The 21,729-nt window shown below is 35.0% G+C and overlaps 1 protein-coding gene and 1 long non-coding RNA gene across 2 annotated transcripts; one reads left to right on the top strand and one right to left on the bottom strand.

Annotated features, from left to right (window-relative positions):
- Positions 1–8,401: 8,401 nt before the first annotated feature.
- Positions 8,402–20,740, bottom strand: LOC111086067. Its single transcript, XR_002610825.1, has 3 exons — positions 20,245–20,740; positions 12,063–12,261; positions 8,402–8,805 (listed from the first exon to the last, which is right to left on the bottom strand). It is a non-coding gene; the product is annotated as an uncharacterized LOC111086067 (long non-coding RNA).
- LOC111086066 lies at positions 12,490–17,992 on the top strand. The gene is made up of 4 exons (XM_022387473.1): positions 12,490–12,636; positions 13,327–13,387; positions 15,431–15,566; positions 17,571–17,992. Exons 1-4 carry the CDS (start codon positions 12,578–12,580, stop codon positions 17,858–17,860), a joined length of 546 nt encoding a protein of 181 aa, XP_022243181.1. The 5' UTR covers positions 12,490–12,577; the 3' UTR covers positions 17,861–17,992.
- Positions 20,741–21,729: the final 989 nt, after the last annotated feature.

The raw sequence follows: 21,729 nt of genomic DNA, 5'->3' as shown, positions 1-21,729 counted from the left end.
ATCACCACCCACCGCCAACCCTCAGGCTACTCTTTTAACAACGAATAGTGGGATTTACCGTCACATTATAATGCCCTCACGGCTGAAAGAGCGAGCGTGTTTGGTGGAACTGGGATTCGAACCCGCAACACGCAGATTGCGAGTCGAGCGCCCTTACCACCTGGCCATGCCGTGCTTAGAAAGGGAGAGAGAAAAAGGAAAAGGAATTGAAAAACTGAAATATAAATCTTTCATAGTGGCTGATAAGTTGATGTGAGCGATTTTGTTTAGCTCTTTAAATAAGTTCTAGCATAACACATTATTAAATATAGATTTAACAGATGCCCCCTGGTGGGATAGCGGTAAGTATATAGAATTACAATGCTAAAATCCGGGGTTCGATTCCATGTAGTGGACACAGCAGATAACCAAATGTAGATTTTCTCTAGACACAAACAAACAAGAACCTAAAATTACACAGTTACGAGCTGTTAAGTTATAAGTGCACATGTGTCATGCATTTAGTTTAGGTACACTGCAGAGTCATCAGCTTTGTAGGCTTAATATAAGGTATCATACTTTAGTTTAAACACAGAGTTAGCTTTTGTAACATAGTGTTACCATATGTTCAGTTCTAGGTATAAGTACGGAGTTACTAGATGCTAGTTATAGATGTCGTGTTTAATTTTACTTACAATCACAGTTACTTGGAGTTGAGCTTTAAACCCAAGTATAAAACTATCCCTTGATTAATAATAGATATAATTTTAGAGCTAATTTGAGTTAAGTTCTGGTATATCACACAAGGAATCACGTCCGAGACAGGGACTAATGTACTGGTAAGACCAGTCCCAAAGTTAAGCTCCCTATTGCCTAGTTCTGTACAAAATTACGGTGGATAAATCTCTAGAAAATGGGATCAATGGCCAACACAACTTAGATCTGCAACTTAAACCAAATAGTGCAACACATAATGGATAGGTTGACAGATCATTAAACGGAGAGGACACTTCATCATACTCTATCACTGGAGAGTGGAAATTGGTTACAGACAGGGCTGGATCAGTACAAGGTTCTACACCATGGAGGCTTCTCGACAGTGAGAGGATACCTTTATACCCTCTTGACCAGAAAGTGCCACTCTTAAGAAGTAGCAGCCCCATTCTAAGAGGCTACTTACCCATCATCAGCCTTTGGGGGCAGAAAAGGCTAGAAACATGCATTCTAAAAAGAAATTCAATAAATGAATTCCCTACAAACAGTGATACATTAAAACATAGAGCCCAGGTGAGTTCCTGTGGGAACAACAAAAGCTCTAGGAATCCATACACGAATTCCAAGCTTTCTGACAGGGCTCATATCTTCAAGTACATTCCCATCATTGAAAATAGTTAAAACAGAGACTTGTGCAAAAGGAACATTACTTACTGGTGTAACAGTAATACTGATAAAGCCTAGAAACCACGCAGTCAAGCCCAAGCCAAGTTCCTGTGGATAAGGCATGAACCAGTCCAGAGGAGGAAAGTATTGCCTCTAGAGGTAATAAACTTCCAAAGCATGACACGTGAAATGGATTGCACTAAGCAGCAAGACCAATCTTATAATCATTACATTCTGTCACTTCAACAAGCGTGTGGTAATGTCAGTTATTTATGATGGTGATGGTACTCCAATCCCTATAGATGAATACAAAGATAATGCCTTCATGTACAGATACATTAACCAATATTACCAAGGCTACATACAGGAGAGGCTTCAGCTGCAACAGTCTCTATCTGAGCTACAACTACTTGTAAATATGAAAATTGTTTATAGTTTTAATGAGATACAAAGAGCTATAAATACATCAGAAATGGAGCTATATGCCAGTATGGTGTAAGAATCTGCACCCATAAAACTATACAGAAGCCAACCTTTGGACGTTAACGTCAGAGTATCAAAACAACTGGGCGTTGGATAGCATCCCTGAAATATAGACTTATGCTTTTATAAATCCTTTTCCAAGTCCATGAAGGATTGCTCTTATCTTAAAGGCTATCGAATCATCACCTTATAAAATATCATTGACAAGATCCCAGAGAAGGCTTACATATCAGATTAAATCACTGATACGTTCATAATTTAGTGGCTATTGTAAGAGAAACCTAGATCAACACTACCGAAGCAATAGCTGATGCATACAAAAGCTTTGAAGACTGTAGAAAGTAGTAGTAACTCATAATCTGGAATATACATACGACAGAATCTATCTGCCCATTCTTGATTGTAAAATGCTAAGAATAGGCATCTGTTTAATATGTCTAAGATGAGTTTTAATGCAATGATACCTAAAACGCAACATGAAGCATATAAATTGGCAATCAAACTGGATCACTATTAATATCAGTCTATCTCAAGAATCACCACATTTTCCTGTCGTTTTCAATAATTACACCATGAACCTAGCCAGTCTTCACAGTCCCACCAGATATCAGGTGCTAACATGTGCTGAATACATTCTGGTGAATGGTAAAGGCTGTAGCAAGCGGAAATTGAAAATAAGACTCAATCCATCAGTAAGATAAGCAAATGATGCAATAGCACAGAAATGTTAATAGATTTTATTATAGCCACGTTCTGAATACTGGACAACAGACATGTTGATGAGGACAAGCCATCACTATTCCTCACAGGTGCACCCCTCTGGAAGAAACACTAAAGTACCTGGATGTAACCGTGGACAGACAATTGAAATTTATTGGCCATTTTACTATTATGATAACCAGAGCTACAAAGTGCACCAATAAACCGAAAATTGCAACTTGAGATACAGCTGAAGAGCACCACCTCTTTATGCTCTACCAAAGGCTAATCAACTTCATATTGGATTATATACTACCAATGATCAATATGAGTGCTTTGCATCTATATAGGATTGAAGATATAAAACACCCGTTTAAGACTGCTTTTAAACCAAGCAGTGGATTTCCTAAAAGGTGTCTTAGAAGACTGATCAAGGACAAGTGTCATGCAACCACCATTAAGATAATTAATCAACCTCAGATCTCAGGTCCCCAAATAGTATAAACATCTGACGCTACTGGGATCTGTAGTAGTCTGTCCAAACTTAAAATGTAAATATAAGGAAGACGATGGACCAGAAAAAGCTGTCAGCACTTATTTAAAAGACATGGTGTACAATCACCTGTAATCATAGCCACAGGTAATGAGACAGACAGTTGTACATTTTTTTAGATCGAGAACGTTCTGCATAAGGCTGATAGAGAATTTAAACTTCCTATAAACATCAAAAGGAGGTAGCTGGAGGCCAGGAAATAAGCTATTTTCTGAATTTCTGCAAGCAGTAAAAAGCAAATAAATAGTGCCTCCAACATAATGTTTTGTCAGGATTAATGACACTAATGCATAAAACTCAGAGCGTTTCGTCTCCAGTTAGATAGCAGAAAGCAAGAAAGCCGAATGGTAAGACAAGTTCCTAGATATATGTGTCAGATCGTGCAGGGGTATAGTTAAACAAGAAAGCTGATACGCTCACAAGAGAACACTCTACATCAAATCCTTCATGACTTTTCTAGTAGAATATTGATCTCCTTTGCACTAGTGAAGAGATAATTACACCTATGGTAGACAAGTCAAATGTCGTAGCTAGGAAAAGAAAAGAAAGGGAACCAGTAGGACAGTATACAGCCAGAACACCACTCGCAATTCTCAACACGACCTCTGAATTTCCTTCTCTATCATTAATTATTCTCAGACTGATGGCCTTAATTAAATGCTGTTGTATGTCACCACAGTTTCAATTGTGGCAAACTTCTGTGAAGGACAGTAATGCCATTATTAGACCATATAACTTTATACTTTCTGCCGATCCTCCAATGTATGAAGAATTGGTTTCAAAGACCATGTTTAAGCAAAGCAAGGGTACAGAAGTCCAGAAAAACTGCACTGTTGGACTTGACGGGTATGTAGTTGAATGAATTTGCTATTTTTCCACTTTCTTTGACACCTTTCTTGGAAACAGACATTGGTTTTAAATTGTGACAAGAAGGTTATGAAGTTTTGTCTTTTGAGTCTCCCACAACTAAAATCCTTGACTAGCATAAATGCACTAGAAGATATGCGTAGTCTCATTGTAACGGCTTTTTAGGTTAGAGGGGACTTTTTTCTAACCATAATCTTTACTCTGGAGCTTACTCTACGCTGGCTTCGGTTGTGGTTTCAGATCTCATTACTGTCCTAAATGCTCTACCATGGAAGTTGTCCCACTTTCATAGAGAATATTGAAGCGTATCATTATCAAAAATATTATTGTTTGGCTCTACATCGTATAACAATCTCGCTATACAAATATCATTCCTTGAAAAAAGCTGTGCCATATTTATCCAGCCATAACACTGTCCTTGTGACGTTGCGTTGTTGCGTGAGGGGTAAATAGCAGTGAATCAAATATAGATGTATATGTCTTAATTAAATACATTGTGTTGCATCTGCGGCGACATGCCACTTCATAGCGTATGCAAGTCGTTCTTATGAAGAGTGTTTAATCCTTTACATTATTAAACATAAGATAATGTAGTTGTAAATATATGTGGATTTATCTGGGATACTTAACTTTACACAAACATACGTTATATATATTATTTCCGATTCTGGTAACTACAAATACTACAAACATATATATCATTGTGTTAAGAAGGCGTGGTACGCTATATAAGTATGACTACTAATGTCCGAGACTGTTTTTAAACATTACTTAAACTTAACAAAAAATATTGCGCAATGTCAAATAAAAACTTGATATATATAAATTTGTAGTTTCTTAATGAATAATAAATCATTTTATCATGTTTTACAGTATTACAGGTTTACCATACCCTTTGTTGCACCCTGGCGACAATGCCCTATAAGAAAGATCTATAATCCGTAGTGATTTTAATTAAAGTTATTGTTTGGTTGAAAAATAAAGAGGAACGAGGTAGAGTATAAAAAACTTTTTCGTAATAGAAAACGCTCAACATTATACATAAACATACATTGTTTTGTGCTCAACATTATACATAAACATACATTGTTTTGTGCTCAACATTATACATAAAGATACATTGTTTTGTGCTTGACGGAAAGCATACTTTTTGTATACTTAGACTATAATTAAGGGTTAAGTTCAACAAAGACGTGTTTATTTCCTTCCTGATTAAAGTTTAGGTAAAACTCTCTGTGCTTCTGTAGCATCACTAAGCCTAAGGTCAGTTACTATTCATTCAAATTAAAAACTGGCTCCCCAGTGGGAAAGCGGTAAGTTTACGGGCTTACAACGCAAAAAAAATCGGGGTTCCATTCCCCGCGGTGGACACAGCAGATAGCCCGCTGGGACTTTGCTCTAAAAACAAACAAACTAATAACTGTTACCTTTTATCGCGCGTACAGTAAGAAACAATAGACTTCCATTTTGTTGCTTTAACCAGTCATATGGCAGCATTCCAAACAGTTCTCTGTATAATTCTATACGTGCTGAAGCAACGAAGGAACAGCTGAAAAGTCTCTATAGTTTTCTAACTGAGATATAAAACTGATTACAATTGTTACAAATATAATGTGTGTGTTTGATTGTTGTAAGCACAAAGCTACACAATGGACTATCTGTGCACACCACGAATATCAAAACACGGTTTTTAGAACAACTGTTACAGTCTGCTTATTACAAGCTACACCACCCAAAACGTAAGAAAGGAAAAGAAATCACTTACCCTTATCAAGTGCTTAGAAACCTTACGAATAATTGCAGAAATGAGTGGATATACATATAATATATATATATATTGAAAAAATCCGTGTTCATTACAAATACAACATTCGTGTGTACAGGTAATATATATCTCATAAATTTGCAATCCAGATAAATCTGAGTTATATGAAGATATTCGCAACTTGAGATAAAATAAACTTGAAGAATATTTTTATCCTCCAGACGAAACAAACGAATTATGTGTGTGTGGGAAACATATCATCTTGGTATTTACTGGTTTTGTAATTTTTTGAACAAGCACTAGGTCTTATGTGGCCATCATAACTGCTTTTATTTTGCTTTAGATACTGAAAACGGAATCTGTTGAATTCCGAAACGTTTATCTGTGTCCCCTTCTGATATAAATATACAATGTTGTTTATCTTAAGTATCGTTATCCTTTTTATTATGAAACTTCGTTTTTCTCCGAACACATCAATTGCTAATGTTCAGATGAATGTTGTTTCTAAGTCTATTCTTGTTTTGTGTTGATTTTTAGGTGTTGTCTAAAATAGGATACTTTCATTTCTATATCATATATCGTTTTATTTTGTTGGTTTTATAAATCAGAAACAGGAGCGTGTTGCTGAATTTCATTATCAAGGGAGCAGACAGACACAGTTTCATTAACACCAGGAAAAATTCATAACACAGACTCAACTCTTATCCACTTCTAAATACGAGTGCAGAGACATAATTAACATCGTTATAAATACTGAATATTTCTGGATACCAGGAAAAAAAATGTATTTGAATCAATGAACTTCAGAAATGCACTGTGAAATTTATAAAGCTTTGCATTGTTGTTTTTTCCCCTAAGAGATAACATTTCCCTTGTCGAAGAAAGTATATTTCATAGCTGAGTTTTTCATTCTCTATCACTAAATTCACACGTTTCAACTTGATCAAAATTCATAATGCGTTATCACAGTTATCACTGGTGGCGTATGCATCTGAATTTTCAAGAGCTACCTGTACTTCAGACTCACGAAGTCTATGTAGAAGGCTAACTACTTTCTTGAATTTGTCTAATGCCTTTTGTGCTTTCCTTTTTTTCTAAGATTAACATTTCCTGGTGTTATTCACTTAGATCTACGGCATTATGTCTATATGTACAGGATAAAGTCATGTGACTATTGTATCCTGAGTAGGATAAAGTGTTTTGAAAAAAAAAAACTTTTTTTTTTATAATCCTGGGTATTCTCCGACATTCACTGTTTTACTTCTGTGGCTGTATATCGCTGTTTAGCCACAATAAACTTGCAAGATTACCCTGTCTATCTTCCCAGAAAAATCAAAACAGTGAATGTCAGAGAGGCCCCAAGATTTATCTCAAAATAAGTTTGGAGTACTGGATGCCTGTAAAGTGTGTGTGCATGTACATATATATAAAGATGAACAACTTAAATAACTGAGAACAGTAGGTGTGAAAATGACACATAAGTTATTTTTAGTACTACTTCGTATAATCATAAACAACCTGTTTCAGTGGCTTTAAAACTACGTAGAAAAACCAAAACATTATCTCAAAATTATCATCTAAAAAAAAAGTTCCTCATTAGGAATAAACACTGCCATCGTTGTGAAAGGCTTCCCTGCAACGCGAACACAGATATCCTATAGTAATTCATGTCGTGAAATGGTTTGTATTTGTTGTCTGCAAATTCCTCCCACAGTTTTGGAGCTAGCGAGACCAAACTCGACAGGTGGTCTCGGAGTGACCCAAGGGTGTTTTTATCTATATGGTGTAGTTGGACGACCAAGAGGGGTAAAAACATTCCGGTAAGTTAGTCAGTCATGATAGGAGTCTAAGAGTAGGTTTGCAAGGTCTATGAACTACGATCTTACATTGGATTTTGTTTCTTGGTCTCTGGATCCGAGGCCGTCTGTTTTTGAAACGTTTTCATAACCCCGCTGATAAGTTAACGGGTTCTAACTTGCCACACGCGCTCAGATACCACGGGTGGGTGTCTTAGCGTAATTTTTTTTTTTTTGGTGTACAACATTCTTTGATATAACTATAGAAGAAATTGAAGATAATGGAGGTGATTTATTGGTACATTGAGGAGTCTGTGAATCATGAGTGAGCCTTTGAGCATCATGTCGAAGCGCGGATATTTTATGCTAGTTGAATACATTTTCAAACTTATTTCTAAATTACATTAATAATTAAACCTGAAAGAAGACAGCTTGTGATTATTTAAAGTTAAAACTCATAAGAAGCTAAAGCTTAATAAGTGAAATAAAAAAATAGTTATTTCGTTAATTATACTTATAAAAAGAAAATATTCACAGTGCGTTATCAGTCTTAGGACACTGCGTTCATATGAAAATAATTTTCTGAATGCTCAAGGGCAGTTTTACCTGTACATTGCACAGGTAGGTTTCGTTTGTGGGCAATTTGTATTTTCTTTATGTAATTACAAGACACGACCAAACGATATTGATTATTACATGCGGGGAAGATATTACAAAAGTAATTTCGATTAAGTTAAAAAAACAACATATTTGTACAATTTCACAGTTACCTCTGACATTTAAAAGGAAGGTTCTTGTTAAATATATTAAACTCAACAAAAAGGTTGCGTCGCCTTCAATTTTTGATAATTAAAAATTATTGTGTAAAGAAGAAAAAAATTTATTTTTTGCTTGTATCCAGTGGTTAAATTGGAAACCTGTTTTGTGATACCCTTGGTAGTATGTATACAGTATTGAACAAAGGTATTAGGCATCCCTAACTATTTCATTGGATTGACATTTTTCTATTACTGTATGACGGCAAACGCAAATATATCGTGTGTAGCTGTAACTTTTCTGTTTTCGGGTGTTCACTGATTGCTGTTGGTACTTTTTCTTTCAATCAGAAGACCAGGACTGCTAATAGTCTGAATAGAAAGGAAGCGAAAAGCCGTTTCGGACCAATTTAATGTTTGTCTGTCTGAAAGTGAGCTCCACAGAAGTGGTCAGTTTTGGATGGCTACCAGTTTTCTCGCTGAATGACCTGGATTCATTGCTGTCTCCTCTCCAATTCTTTTGGTATTCTGTAAAAAAAAAAAAAAATCTAAAAGCTGTCGATTGTTAACTTGCACTCGAAGGTGCATCAAGATTTAACCACAATTTAATTGTTTGTGTAACGTAAGTAAACTTAGACCTTATCACAAAAAAATGAAAACAATAAGGTCCATTTTATATCAACGAACCATGCGATCCAATATGGCGGAACCCAACAATTGTTTGGAGCGTTTCGAATCGATGAAATTGGCCTATAAGTTATTATATGTATGTATTAACGAAAAATTTAAATATGAATTAGGGTTAACGTAATAGCATGTGGTTAGCTCAATAATATTTTCTTTGTACATCAATATATTTGAAGAAATAATGAATAACTCTAAGCTGGAAGGAGTTATTGTTTGTTTGTAGCTAAGCAATGGGCTATCTGTTCTCTACCCACCACGGGTATCGAAACTCGGTTTCTAGTGGTATAACTGCGCAGACATACCGCTGTGTCACTGAGGAGCAGGAGTTATTATTACTGAAGACCTAAATGATTTATTACTGTTGTTACTTGCAGGTGAATAGATCTGATTTCTGTAAGTGTGTTATGAGGAAGATTAATTATGCAAAAAGTGTTTTATGGAAAAAGAGTATTATTGCGAATATGGATTAGACAAAATTTGTGATGTTTATAAATGAAGTTAAGTTATCTAAAAGACAAAAAAGTTGTATCATCAGGATCCAGGGGAAAGTTGTATCATCAGGGTACTGGGGTAAATTCATCCCAACTTATAAATAGTTAGGTGTGAAGAGAATTTGAAAATTGGTGATGAATCAAATGTGTAGAAATTTAGCTGAGCAATAAAAACTCCAGTGAAAAATAAGAATATGAGTTCAAACAAAAGCTTCATCTTTCTGACAGAAAAAGTTTTCCAATATTAAAGAATGAAGCAGAAATCCCATTGTAGGAACGCATACAATTTGTCGTGTAATTTGGACAAAAGTCACGGAATAAAGCTGTATTAAGTGATATGAAAAATCTTCATTTCATACAAAATATATGATAAGACAATTAAGTGATTAGATAAAGATATATGGCAATGTCATATATTAAAAAACTTGACGTGATCGAAGTAAAATCAAGGGAATGAAGTTCAATATATATTTGAAAGTATGTTTTTGAGTTTTGTGAGGATACAACAGAACTTAAAAAATTAAAACAAAATACTATTTCCAAGAATATTACGTCAGGTCTCATATCGAAGGGTCCAGAGTTCGAGACAGGATGTTGCTAATAGCGTACACTTTCAGCCGTAGACGCATCATAAAGGTGCCAGCCAATCCTGGTGAGTAATCCGAAATTGGGAAACGCTATTCCTGATTTTTATGGTTCTCTGACCTGGCCGTTTAGCCCAAGGGCACATACGATGCCGTTCAGGTTAAAAATTCCAGTAACCGGCGCCAGAATAACTTTTAGAGTTTGGCTGGGTCCAAAATCATGACCTCTGGTGAGTCAGCGGTAAACTTGAGAGTTCGTAACGGTAAAATTAGGCGTTCGATTCCTGCGGTAGGCACAGCACAAATAGCCCATTTTGTAGCTTCGCGCTTAACAACAAACAAAGGTCATATCACAAGCTTGTATTCAACATGGAAGTAATTTATATTACAGAAAAAACAAGCCCACAATTTGAAAATAAATAAATTGTTTTTTTTTTAATTAATGCAAAGCTACTGTTTGTTCATTATTAAGCACAAATATACACAATGGGCTGTGCTCTTCACACTGCAGGTATCGAAACCTTCTTTTGAACGTTATAAGCCCACAAACTTCCCGTTAATCCAGAGGGAGGCTAATGAAGAGATGTTCTAATTATTATTTAATAACGACGTATCCAGCCACCATTCCAGTGATTTAAGAATTTGTTAACTTTCATTTCCTTGCATTGCTCTTACCACTACATGTGTAATATATTTACCTAATATTTATTTTCGTTCAAATATAACTTTCTTTTTTCTGTAAAAGACAGAATATTTCCAGGGTCAGACAAAACTAAATACTGTGCCCAATTAGACAACATTATATTCAGTTTTCTTACAATCAAGGCGATAAACAAACAGACGGAAATTATAACTTCAGTAGATAGCAAACAGTGTGTATTTTCTGAGATGAAAAAAAGAACGACCTATCGAGAGTGATATCATTCGACGCAGCCTTTTTACATATGAGTTTATCAGCCTTATGCTTCAGCGAGCCCAATTTTTGTGTTTCTTACATACTTTTCATATCATCATTATGATCAGCTTCTGGTCTCTCAAGGTTTTTGTAAAACTACACTAATGATCTTCCCGAAAAAAATTTACAAAAAACATAAATTCTGAAGTTCATATTATTATGATTAAAATAACAATAAAACATCAAAAGTTCTAAGTTCGATTAACAATAACCTTCTGTAGGAGAGAATTACGAAACGCTTCTCCAAAAAACTGTAACATATTTCATGAAAGTATGAGTTTTACTCCTTTTATTTCATTATTTAAAATTTACTAGCAGTAATCTGTTGAATTAACATTATAAATGTTCATATTTTTAAATATTTTAACGTCTTTTAATCATCAAAAAAGGCTTAGACGATGAGATGATAATGAAAAACCGCAGCAAATGGAACAATCTGTCAGAAGTTTTGATATTTCAGAAACTAGTTTCGACACATTTGTGGTCATCTTCAGTATCATGTTGCCAGAACACTTTTTCATTAACTTCTTTTATTATACACGATATTGTTTTATATTATTACGATGTTCTGAATTTACTTCACATTCTTTGTATAGTAGTAAACTGAGTTTAAGGAGACCCAGAGTCACTTTTGTGTCCGAACTGCGCCGAGCCAGGGATATCAACAAGTAAAACGCCCTCTACTATCTGCTTTTAAAGTGGAATAGAAAGAAAAAAAGCTGATTTCCATTAATTTGGAATACACAATGCTGGATAAAACATGACTATTTAGTGTCAAGTGCATATAACGCAGTAATACTAAACTGATTTCAAAAATAGATATGAAGATAAGTAACATTTTACAAACGAATATTGTTCAAATGCTTAAGTTTCTGTATGCTATAACCATGGTAACTCAAATGGTATGTAAGAAAAATGTAAAGAAGTATTTAACTTCCGGAAAGAACAATACCAGAAGTTCTTCATCTAACAAGTTCATGAAATAAGTCACTACTAATAAAACCTCTTGACCTGTTGAAATAAAAAAATATCTTTCAGATTAGCATAATGACCTACAAGAGAAAGCACCTTTGTTCTTGATTAAAAGAGACGTATTTTTTCAGTTGTATCATTTTCTATTCTGCAGTTGTGACATTCTTTTGTTGTCCATTTCACCAGAGATACGGAGAGACAAAAGTCCAGAATCGAAAACATTGGAAGAGCTTGATAATAAACTCGTGTGTTCACAGTTCCTGTTGCGATATACGTTGGGCAATAGTGTTGTAACCTAAACAAACATGAAACGTTTGAAGTTAGTTAAATTTGCAAGAGATAAATTTGTAGGCAGAATTCGAATTCCTTCTAATCTACACGAGCTTGCTCAAACTCGTTGTGAAATATCGTTTATTTGCAACTGATGATGCTTCGATGCCCATGATGCGACATTCCCACGGAATCAAAACACCTGTTGGACTGTATGAAGATAACTCCGCACACCGAATTTCGTATGTCATTGTATTTTTGTAATTGTCTCTTTGATGTCTATATAAAAACAACATTAACATCTCGAAATAATTATTCAATATATTTCTGCCACAACATCAATGAAGATGTATCTGATCACTCTTATAGCTGGCATTCTCTTCGCAACTCAGGCTGTTAGGTAAATTACTTTGATTTTTTGCTTAATTTGTTCACACATACCTTAGTTAGAGTAATTATATGTAGTTTTAAAAATTAAACTCTGTTCTGAAGTAATATCTTCAACAATTCTTTAACGGGGATGAAGTAGAAATTCTAGTTTTGAAGTTCTAGTCCTGGTAAGAGCAAACGTATTTTTTAAACAAAAGTTTTGTTTAGATGCATTATTAAGATTGCAAGGCACACTAAACTTGCCATCTAACGATGATCTAAAAAACTAAAACTAGTTGCCTAGTGCAAGAACATAGTTCTGGTTTGAACACCATATTTTAACTAAATTACATATTTAGGCCTCCGTAATTTAGTGGGCACATCTCAGTGAAAATATAAAATATGCTTGATTTTTTATAGAATGTTGTACGATCTCGTGTGGGTAGAATTCAAATTTATTCGTACCTGAATAAGGGAAAATAAACAATAAATAGTTAATAACTTGCAAGTATGTCAGCAATCGTCGCCCAGGAATACCAACGAATAATGGGATTGACCGTCACATTATAACGCCCCCACAGCTGAAAGGGTGAACATGTTTGGTGGGACGGGGATTCGAAATCGCGACCCTCAGATTGTGAGCAGTAGAGCGCCCTAACCACCTGGTCATGCCGGGCCTTTGTTTAGGACAAAATTAAAGAAAAAAAATTTTTTTTTTCAGGTCAAAGGAAATCGTTCATGAGAATGAACTTCCGACAAGAGCTGATGCACCGCCATACCTGGTAAGGAGTAAAAATGAAAATTTCATGTTGGAAGATATCATTAGATAAAAAAAGATACACATTTAAAGTTCAACTTCAGCTATCACAGAACGTAACTGATCTGGACAAAGTTTTATCTGACGTTGAAGAAACTCTTTTTTTTTTTTCGTCATCTAAGATTGTTTGTTTTTGAATTTCGCGCAAAGCTACACGAGGATTATCTGCGCTAGCCGTCCCTAATTTAGCAGTGTAAGACTAGAGGGAAGGCAGCTAGTCATCACCATCCACCGCCAACTCTTGGGCTACTCTTTTACCAACGAATAGTGGGATTGACCGTAACATTATAACACCCCCACGGCTGAAAGGGCGAGCATGTTTGGTGCGACAGGGATTCGAACCCGCGACCCTCTGATTGCGAGTCGAGTGCCTTAACCACTTGGCTATGCCGGGCCGTCATCTAAGATACACCTAATAAGCCGAACGCTTCATTGTATATCAATATTGTAAGTAAAGAAGGCAATAGGAACAAGGCTTGCTTATGTACTTAAGTTATTTAATACGATAATCAGTAAAATCAGAATAACTGGTACACAGTTTTGACCAGATTCTTACCGACTTCTTCTCGAAAAGCACATTATTCTTTCTACTATTATTTGCTTTGCAGCGGAAAACTACGCAATGGGCTACCTGCTCTGTGCCCACCGCGGATTGCGAACCACGAATTTTAGCGTTAAAAGCCTTTAAGCGTACTGCCGAATCACCGGGAGGCAAAGTATAGATGGAGAAAGATAACTAACAAGTGTTTTAAGTATGTAATAAGTTATTTGAAAGTTGTTGTTTTTTCCTGAAAATATATTTTGTATAAAAATTACAAAGTATCCGATGGCTTAGGGGCGGGTCCGAGGTCTGATAACGCTGAAAATCGAGTTTCGATAACCGCGGTGAGAAATGTACAGATAATCCATTGTATAGCTTTTTGCTTAACAACAACAACAAAAGTATAAAATAATATGTAGTTTTCTGATTTGTGGTAAAAAGTACATAAGAATGTTGCGAATTAAAAAAGAACAACACTGAAACATATTTTACTTGATTAGACTTTTCAAGAAGTAAAAAAGAAGCAACATCAAACTCAAGTCGAGTTTTTACTTTTCCAACATTCAAATTCCAGAATTTTCAATGTCACAGGAAATAAAACGTATTTTGGCCTTAACCATGAAAAGCCAGGAAAAACAATGAAATTTTGTTCTTACTCAAATTTCAGGAGAGTTGTGCCTCTGAAAAGTTTATTTACAGTGATTTGAAACTGTGAAAGTGTCATTTTATTTATTCTAAACTTGAAAATCAACTTTCCTACTCAATACCAGCCTCTGAAGAAAAAGGTAATGATAATAATACACTCATGAAAATGCAATAAAAAAGAACAACATTTTCTAGAACAAAGACTTTGGTAATTATTTGTGCTCCTCCCCTAATGATTAGAATCCAATCAATTTGAACCAAAACATATGAAATGATATGTTTGCTTTAAATTACGCGCAAAGCTACACGAGGGTTATCTGCGCTAGCCGTCCCTTATTTAGCAGTATGAAGGAAGCTAGTCATCACCACCCATCGCCAACTCTTGGGCTACTCTTCTACTAATGAATAGTGGGATTTTCCGCCACATTATAACGCCCCACGGCTGATAGGGCGAGCATGGTTGGTGTGACGGGGATTCGAACCCGCGATATGATGTGACTTAACTGATATTTAACTCTTTCTGAAAAAAGTCCTCTTTTTTAATTTTTTTTCTGGGGGACAGGTATAGATAAAACCTTCCTATTATGCTAAAAACGGGGTGTCGATAGTTGTAGTGGGCACAGCACAGATAGCCCATTAAGTAGCTTTTTGCTTAACAACACACAAACAAACAAAAACTATTACATTATTCGTTTGTATTTCTTTCACATTTTTTCTACAGATTGGTTAACAGGTTTAAAGATAAATGGATCTAATTTTTATAAAACTTATATTAATATTTATAAAAATAAAAGTTTTTGTTTTTATTTTTCTTAACTCCAGGAACAAGTCACGTGCAAGGACAACCCTTGTAAAAATAAAGGATTCTGTAAAGACACACCAGAGGAGGTGTTGCAAACACGAAGATTCTACCAGTGTTTGTGTCAGCGTAGTACATGCGGACAACACTGTGATATTGGTATGTTGTATTTTCGCTACCTCTTTTATTCTCTTTCATTCTTATTCTCTTTCTATGTTTCAATGTGCCATACCTTATCAGAATATATATATATATATACTGACCATTTTCATTTTTTATATTTTAGCCAAGCAATACCAATGAATGAATAAAAATTAAGACTTAATTTTGTTTGTTTTAGAACAAAGCCACATTGGGTTAGCTGTTGTGTCCACTGCGGGTTTACAACACATAACAGCCTATTTATAGCATAGTTTCGTCATCATATACTTTTCGAGGAGTGTTATAAGCGAAAAATATTTCATTTTATATTTGTCTGTTACAAGTATAGTTCCTGACCGGTCCACGTTAAATTTTCGAACCTGCAAAGCTAAAATCTGGGGTTCGATTCCCTGCGGTGGACAGAGCGTAGATAAACTGTTGTGTAACAAGGCGCTAAAAACACAACAACAACAAAAAATGTTATAATATAAAAAATAAATAAAATAGCCAGAAGAGGAAATATAAGAGCTTATCACTTGCAGTCAGGTAAGAATTCAATACGAACAGCCATAAGAGTAATGCAAGAACTAATTTTTAAGAAGCAATGAAGTAAGAACTCACTATTCTCACCGTGTTATAACAGGAGAACTAAGTTATACTTTGTTTAATTATAACATTTCTAAACATTTTTAAACCAGGAGTGCCATGTTTTGTGTATGATTGTCTTGTATTAATTTCATAGCAATTGTTGAGTTCAAACAAGCTATCAAAGGTCTTAGAGATCGGTTCTTCCTAATCAACGTCTGTGACTTGTCTATAGCAGGTTTTGGAATGTCATTCATATCTCTATTTACTATTATTTCCAATAATCTACAGTAAACAGTTATTGCTTGTTACCATAGAAAACTACAGTAGTTTGCTGGGTAGGTAGGGTTCTCGCCAATTCGGAAAAGCATAAGTAATGCACAGAGACAGGAGACGCGATCTACTGAGCACGTTATTGCCGTTGGAAAAGTAGAACGCTGTAATGGTGAAGAGTTACACAGTACCAAAGTCGAGCAGCTGTAGATGAAATCAATCCAAATCAACAGCTCGCCAACACTGTTTATTGCCCCTCCGCCATCATCGTTCTTCACACTCCTCTTTTCTCGATTAGGAACCCTCTTCTGGAATCTAATTTAAAGTATCTGGTTAGCGTGTGAATGTTGTTCTTCCAATCTAGAGTTTATTTGCGTCGTCACCTTTATCAGAGATAAACCTTCTTTGATTTTGTGTTAGGCCTTACTTTTTCGGTTGCGTTCATCCCGTCATGATCACATCCACACCCGCTACACTGCTAACATTCCAAAAAATTTGCGATCTTGCACTTTTAGGCCAGCTTCTAAACTGACGCTTCGCCATTTTTACAGAGTTTGGAAAGACTGGTTTAAGCCTTTTTGAAGAAAAACAGTGTGTTTTCAATGAAATTATATTAGAACAACTTATAGCTAAAAGCCAATTTTCAGAGAAATATCGCTTTCATTTAACTTAAGAAAGCCACTGTATCTTTGTAAGTACTTCTCTCTTTCAAGGTTGCTCTTCACTGTTCGATTCATCATCAAATAACTTGTATTATAACAACATTGCAGGGAATACAACAAAGTCACGAAGTTAACTGGCTTATAATGGTTGAGCGAACGCGCTCTGGTTAAGTCAGAAGTCACTTGTTAAATATTTTCCTTGAAAATCACGAATAGAACTTTAAAAATAATAACACTGATACCCACAAAGGTGTTTAATGCAGGGCGGTATAAAGCTGTAGTGGTTTGATAATAAGCTCATTTTCGTATATATTGTTTGTCCTCTGTGAGTTACTGCAAATTTTTGTCTTTTTGTATCTTTGTGTTCCTTGAATGTAGGAGTTTTGTATCAAGATAACTACTTTATGTTTTATGAACAGATGTGGTCCGTGCATTCTGTTCACTTTCGTGATGTTATTTGTTCTTTATGAGTTGATACATATTTTATTTCTCTCACTTCAAGGAACATTTGAGCTTCATGCCAGCATTCAACTTAGTTGCAGTCCAGATGAAGGCATTATCGATACTTGGGATTCAAGTTCATATCTAGTAACAGGCTGTCGTAATCTGTGTTATAAATATGAGAATTGTAAGGGCATCAACATAAAACAATATTATGACGGCTCTGGATATTGCTCTATTCTGAAGTACGATTTGAACGAGGAAACATGTGCAATGGAACCAATGTCCGAAGTTGGAACTGAATACTGGTTTGAGAGACGTACGGAAAATTGTGCTAATTTACAAGAATAGATAAAAACTCTTAGCGTGTGAAAATGTTCCTTCCAAGTGATAGTCATAAATAAAATAATTACGTAATATTAATACATGTTATGAATTTTAAGAAGTAACGTCTATCTTGCCATAAATGCGGTTTGTTCGTCCCATTGTTTATCATAACTATTATTGTCATATACGACTTACTTAAATCTTCTGCGTTATTAATATTTCTCTTGAGTAAAATAAAAATATATGATTATTACCAATTACAATCTTTTAAAACTAGGCGGTTATTAAACAAGTTCATTTAAATGCTTAATTTTTAATATTCTTAACTCCATTTTGCTCGTTTAAGAATATACATTAGAAAAAATTGTATCCGATATTGCAACACCAGTTAAGTCCGCTATAACTGCCAAAATTCCAAACCAGGGAGTTTCGCCTGATCTCAAAATATGGAAGCTAATCCTAACCATTCAATTTATTAGTACACGTGACCGCCAAATCAAAACGCTCATTAATAAAGAAAGTAACCATATCAAAGCATTAATTAAACAGCAACAGAATAACGATTGGGATCATTTTTGCCAACCTATAAGTGAGCGTAAAACAAATCCTTCCACCTTATGGGAAACAATCAAATCTATATACAATACCTCTCAAACATAGAACAATAACACCAGTAAATATAATAATGTTACAGCTAATACAGACTTAAGTAAAGCTAATCTGTTTAAAAATTACCTTGCGGAATTATTCAAAACCCGACCTACCATCATTTGAAAATGAGCATTTCAACAGCGTAAATAATTTTATCTCTTCGAATTGTCATACATTCAAACCATGTTTCCCTGTGTCCTAAATACATACTCATAAACTTTGCCTTTTTCTCCCAGTGACATCACTCGACCCATTGCAGACGCGGAGGTGAAACCCCATAGCGAAACTCAACTCATTCGATGCACAGAGGTGAAAACCCCATATGATAACACTTAAAAACCGGCAAATGACACAATCACTACCCTTGTCCTAAAATATCTTTTATATAAATACATTTCGTATCCCACCGTCCTATATAACTTCTCATTTAAAGCAGGGTATTACCCTAAATGTTATTATTATTGTAATCCCCAAAACAACGACGGACTAACAAAACCCAAACACGTACGACCTATTAGTCTATTAAATTGTACGGGTCAACTGTTCGAGAAAATAATCACTAACAGGCAACTATATTACCTTGAAACTAACAATAATATCACTGACATATAAAACGCGGCACGCCGTAAACGCCAAACCGATTATCACAAAGTGAGACTCACGAAAATAATATTCAAGGGTTTTAAACCTAAAATCGATGTTATAAAAGCCTTCGATAGTGTCTTGCACAACGGCTTACTCTATAAACCATATCAATTTAATGTACCAGAAAGAATCACACGTTGGATAACAAGCTTTCTCTGTAACAGATGTACGAAGGTCAGATTAAAAAACTTTCTCTCACTCATTAGTAGTTATCCCGTATACAGCGCGGCACGCCGCCAGAGGCTGTTACATGTGTGTCGACCTAGGAGAGGAAATAATGATGTTACCAAAGAAGATGACATCATAGTTTCACAAGGTGTCACAAGATGGCGTGTTGCTAGTCCGCCGTGACTGACGATGACGTCATAGTTTCACAAAACGTCACCAGAGGGTGCACGAATTTGATCAACATGACTATATTTAACACAGTCGGTATAAAACACTAATTTTATGCATTTCCAGACCATTTATATTTGAAATGACCTAAAAATCATGTTCATTTAAATATTATGCAATAATTAAAACTTACTGTTTGACTCTTTAATTATAAATCAAGTGATTATTACAAAGATTATCGGAGATATGATTATAATAAAAATCTGAACACATAATTTCTTTTTTTCACAATTTATTAATTTTCTCACAATAAAGATTTTGCAACCTGACCTACATAAAAAGACATGTCTATTAAGGACGTATTTACATGAAAACGTTTTACAACAAAATCATGAACAAACATATCATTACTATCTATGTGGGATCCAAATTTAGATTGGAGTTTTCTTTTGGACACAAGTCTACAACGATAATAAGTAGAATTGTTTTCAAGTGTTTCAACATGTTATTACATCATCAATGTCCTAAGTAAAACTATAATTTAGGGATAAAACTATCATAACAGTGTTACACATGTCAGATTTTATCACACATTCGTTTCAATGAAACAAATAATTTACAATTATCTATCAGGAAATAATTTTATCATACCTAATATTTTTATTGAATGAATTAAAATACAGATTATAGTTTTCGTTTGTTAATCAAGTCTATAGTAAATCATTTTGCTACATAACAAATGTGATTAATCCCTACCATAGAATAACAACACTTACCTTTTATTCATAAATCTTTGAGGACTGGACTTTCTTGGACATATGTAGACATAAATACCAAGTACATTATATATACAATATTGTCCACACACAGACGAATGTGGTCCTTACAATACTTTTTTGTTGTTGTAAGTTTACGTTGGACAGCTCGTTTTGGTGATTTTCCTATGTTGAGATTATGTGGAGTCAGTCCTAATGGAACGAAATATTCTTCTTTCTCATCTCGACCAATGTAAATACAGACCCAGTGGCTACCAGATTTATGACTGGATCCAGAATGATGATGTATAATTTTTTTTCTGCATGATCAGATAGTTTATCACTGGCAAACACACCTCCAAACGTCTTTCACGTGCACAATTCTTGTGAAACTATCGAATAAATTTCTAAAGTGTTCATAGCTTCTTCCAGACAATGTTCCATAGAACACCTGCTGTTTTGCTTTCACAAGTCATGATACATACTATACAATATCTGAATGAGACTAATTCATTTTGCTACAACTAAATATAATAAATGAATCACATACAGTTTATCCATCTATTTTCCATTAAAATTTCATAAAACATTGAAACTGATGTCTAAATAACTAATATTTGTCCATTAAGAAATACAAAGCTCGTCACGTGGGAAGGGTAGACAGAGAAAAAGAAGTTATAGAAAAGAGAGAGAAAGGTCATTGATCAGCATATGACTAATGAGAAAAGGTCACTTCCGAGTTGGCCAAGTCTATTTCGCATAAAAGGAAAGTCAATTACAATATATTCTCACTATCTGTGTATTTACATTATACTTCATATTGAAAATAAACGGTTCAAACTCTACATAAGTGTAATGTTCATCATACTTTAACTAGAGTTTTTGTATGTCACTGAATTTAAAAGTGTTAACATAGTCCTTTCACTTTACATATAGTGGTAAAGAACACTAAATGTATATTTTCAATATCTGACATGACATTTTAGTTAGCATTTAGTTATTGCATATTTTCTACTCAATTCTGTATCCGATAAATGGTCAGAAATTCAGACTGTGACAGTAGGCTTAGAATAATTTTCAAAATGTTCTGATTAGTGTTTATAAGCTCGGGTACAAGTTCAGACATGTCCTAATTAGCTATTTTAATTAATTCTCATACTGCGAGTGGGGAGAAGAGAAATATATTTCTAAACACCCCCGGTTTCCTACGAGCTCCTAGCCCTTCTCAAGCTAGTGGCTTAGGGTTTAAACCGAAATACTTTCCAAGTCAAAAGTAAAGTAAACGACCTTGTTAACATTCTATCTGGCCTGGCATGGCCAGGTGGTTAAGGCGCCCAACTCAAAATCTGCGGGTCGCGGGTTCGAACCCCCATCACACCAAATATGCTCGCCCTTTCAGCCTCGGGGGCGTTATAAAGTGTCCGTTATTCCCACTATTCGTTGGTAAAAGAGTAGCCCAAGAGTTGGCGGTGGGTGTGATGACTAGCGTCCTTCCCTCTATTCTTA

The sequence above is a fragment of the Limulus polyphemus genome, unplaced genomic scaffold, assembly GCF_000517525.1.
Source record: "Limulus polyphemus unplaced genomic scaffold, Limulus_polyphemus-2.1.2 Scaffold817, whole genome shotgun sequence".
Classification (NCBI taxonomy): Eukaryota; Metazoa; Arthropoda; class Merostomata; order Xiphosura; family Limulidae; genus Limulus; species Limulus polyphemus.
Note: the sequence above shows the minus strand (reverse complement) of the source record. Positions and strands in the feature narration are given on the sequence as shown.

What these genes read in the sequence shown, in the direction of transcription:
- LOC111086066 (XM_022387473.1), top strand. Translation starts at nt 12,578, where the DNA reads ATGAAGATGTATCTGATCACTCTTATAGCTGGCATTCTCTTCGCAACT. An exon ending in TTCGCAACTCAGGCTGTTAG is followed by an intron (nt 12,637 to 13,326) that starts GTAAATTACTTT and finishes TTTTTTTTTCAG; the next exon opens with GTCAAAGGAAATCGTTCATG. An exon ending in CTGATGCACCGCCATACCTG is followed by an intron (nt 13,388 to 15,430) that starts GTAAGGAGTAAA and finishes TCTTAACTCCAG; the next exon opens with GAACAAGTCACGTGCAAGGA.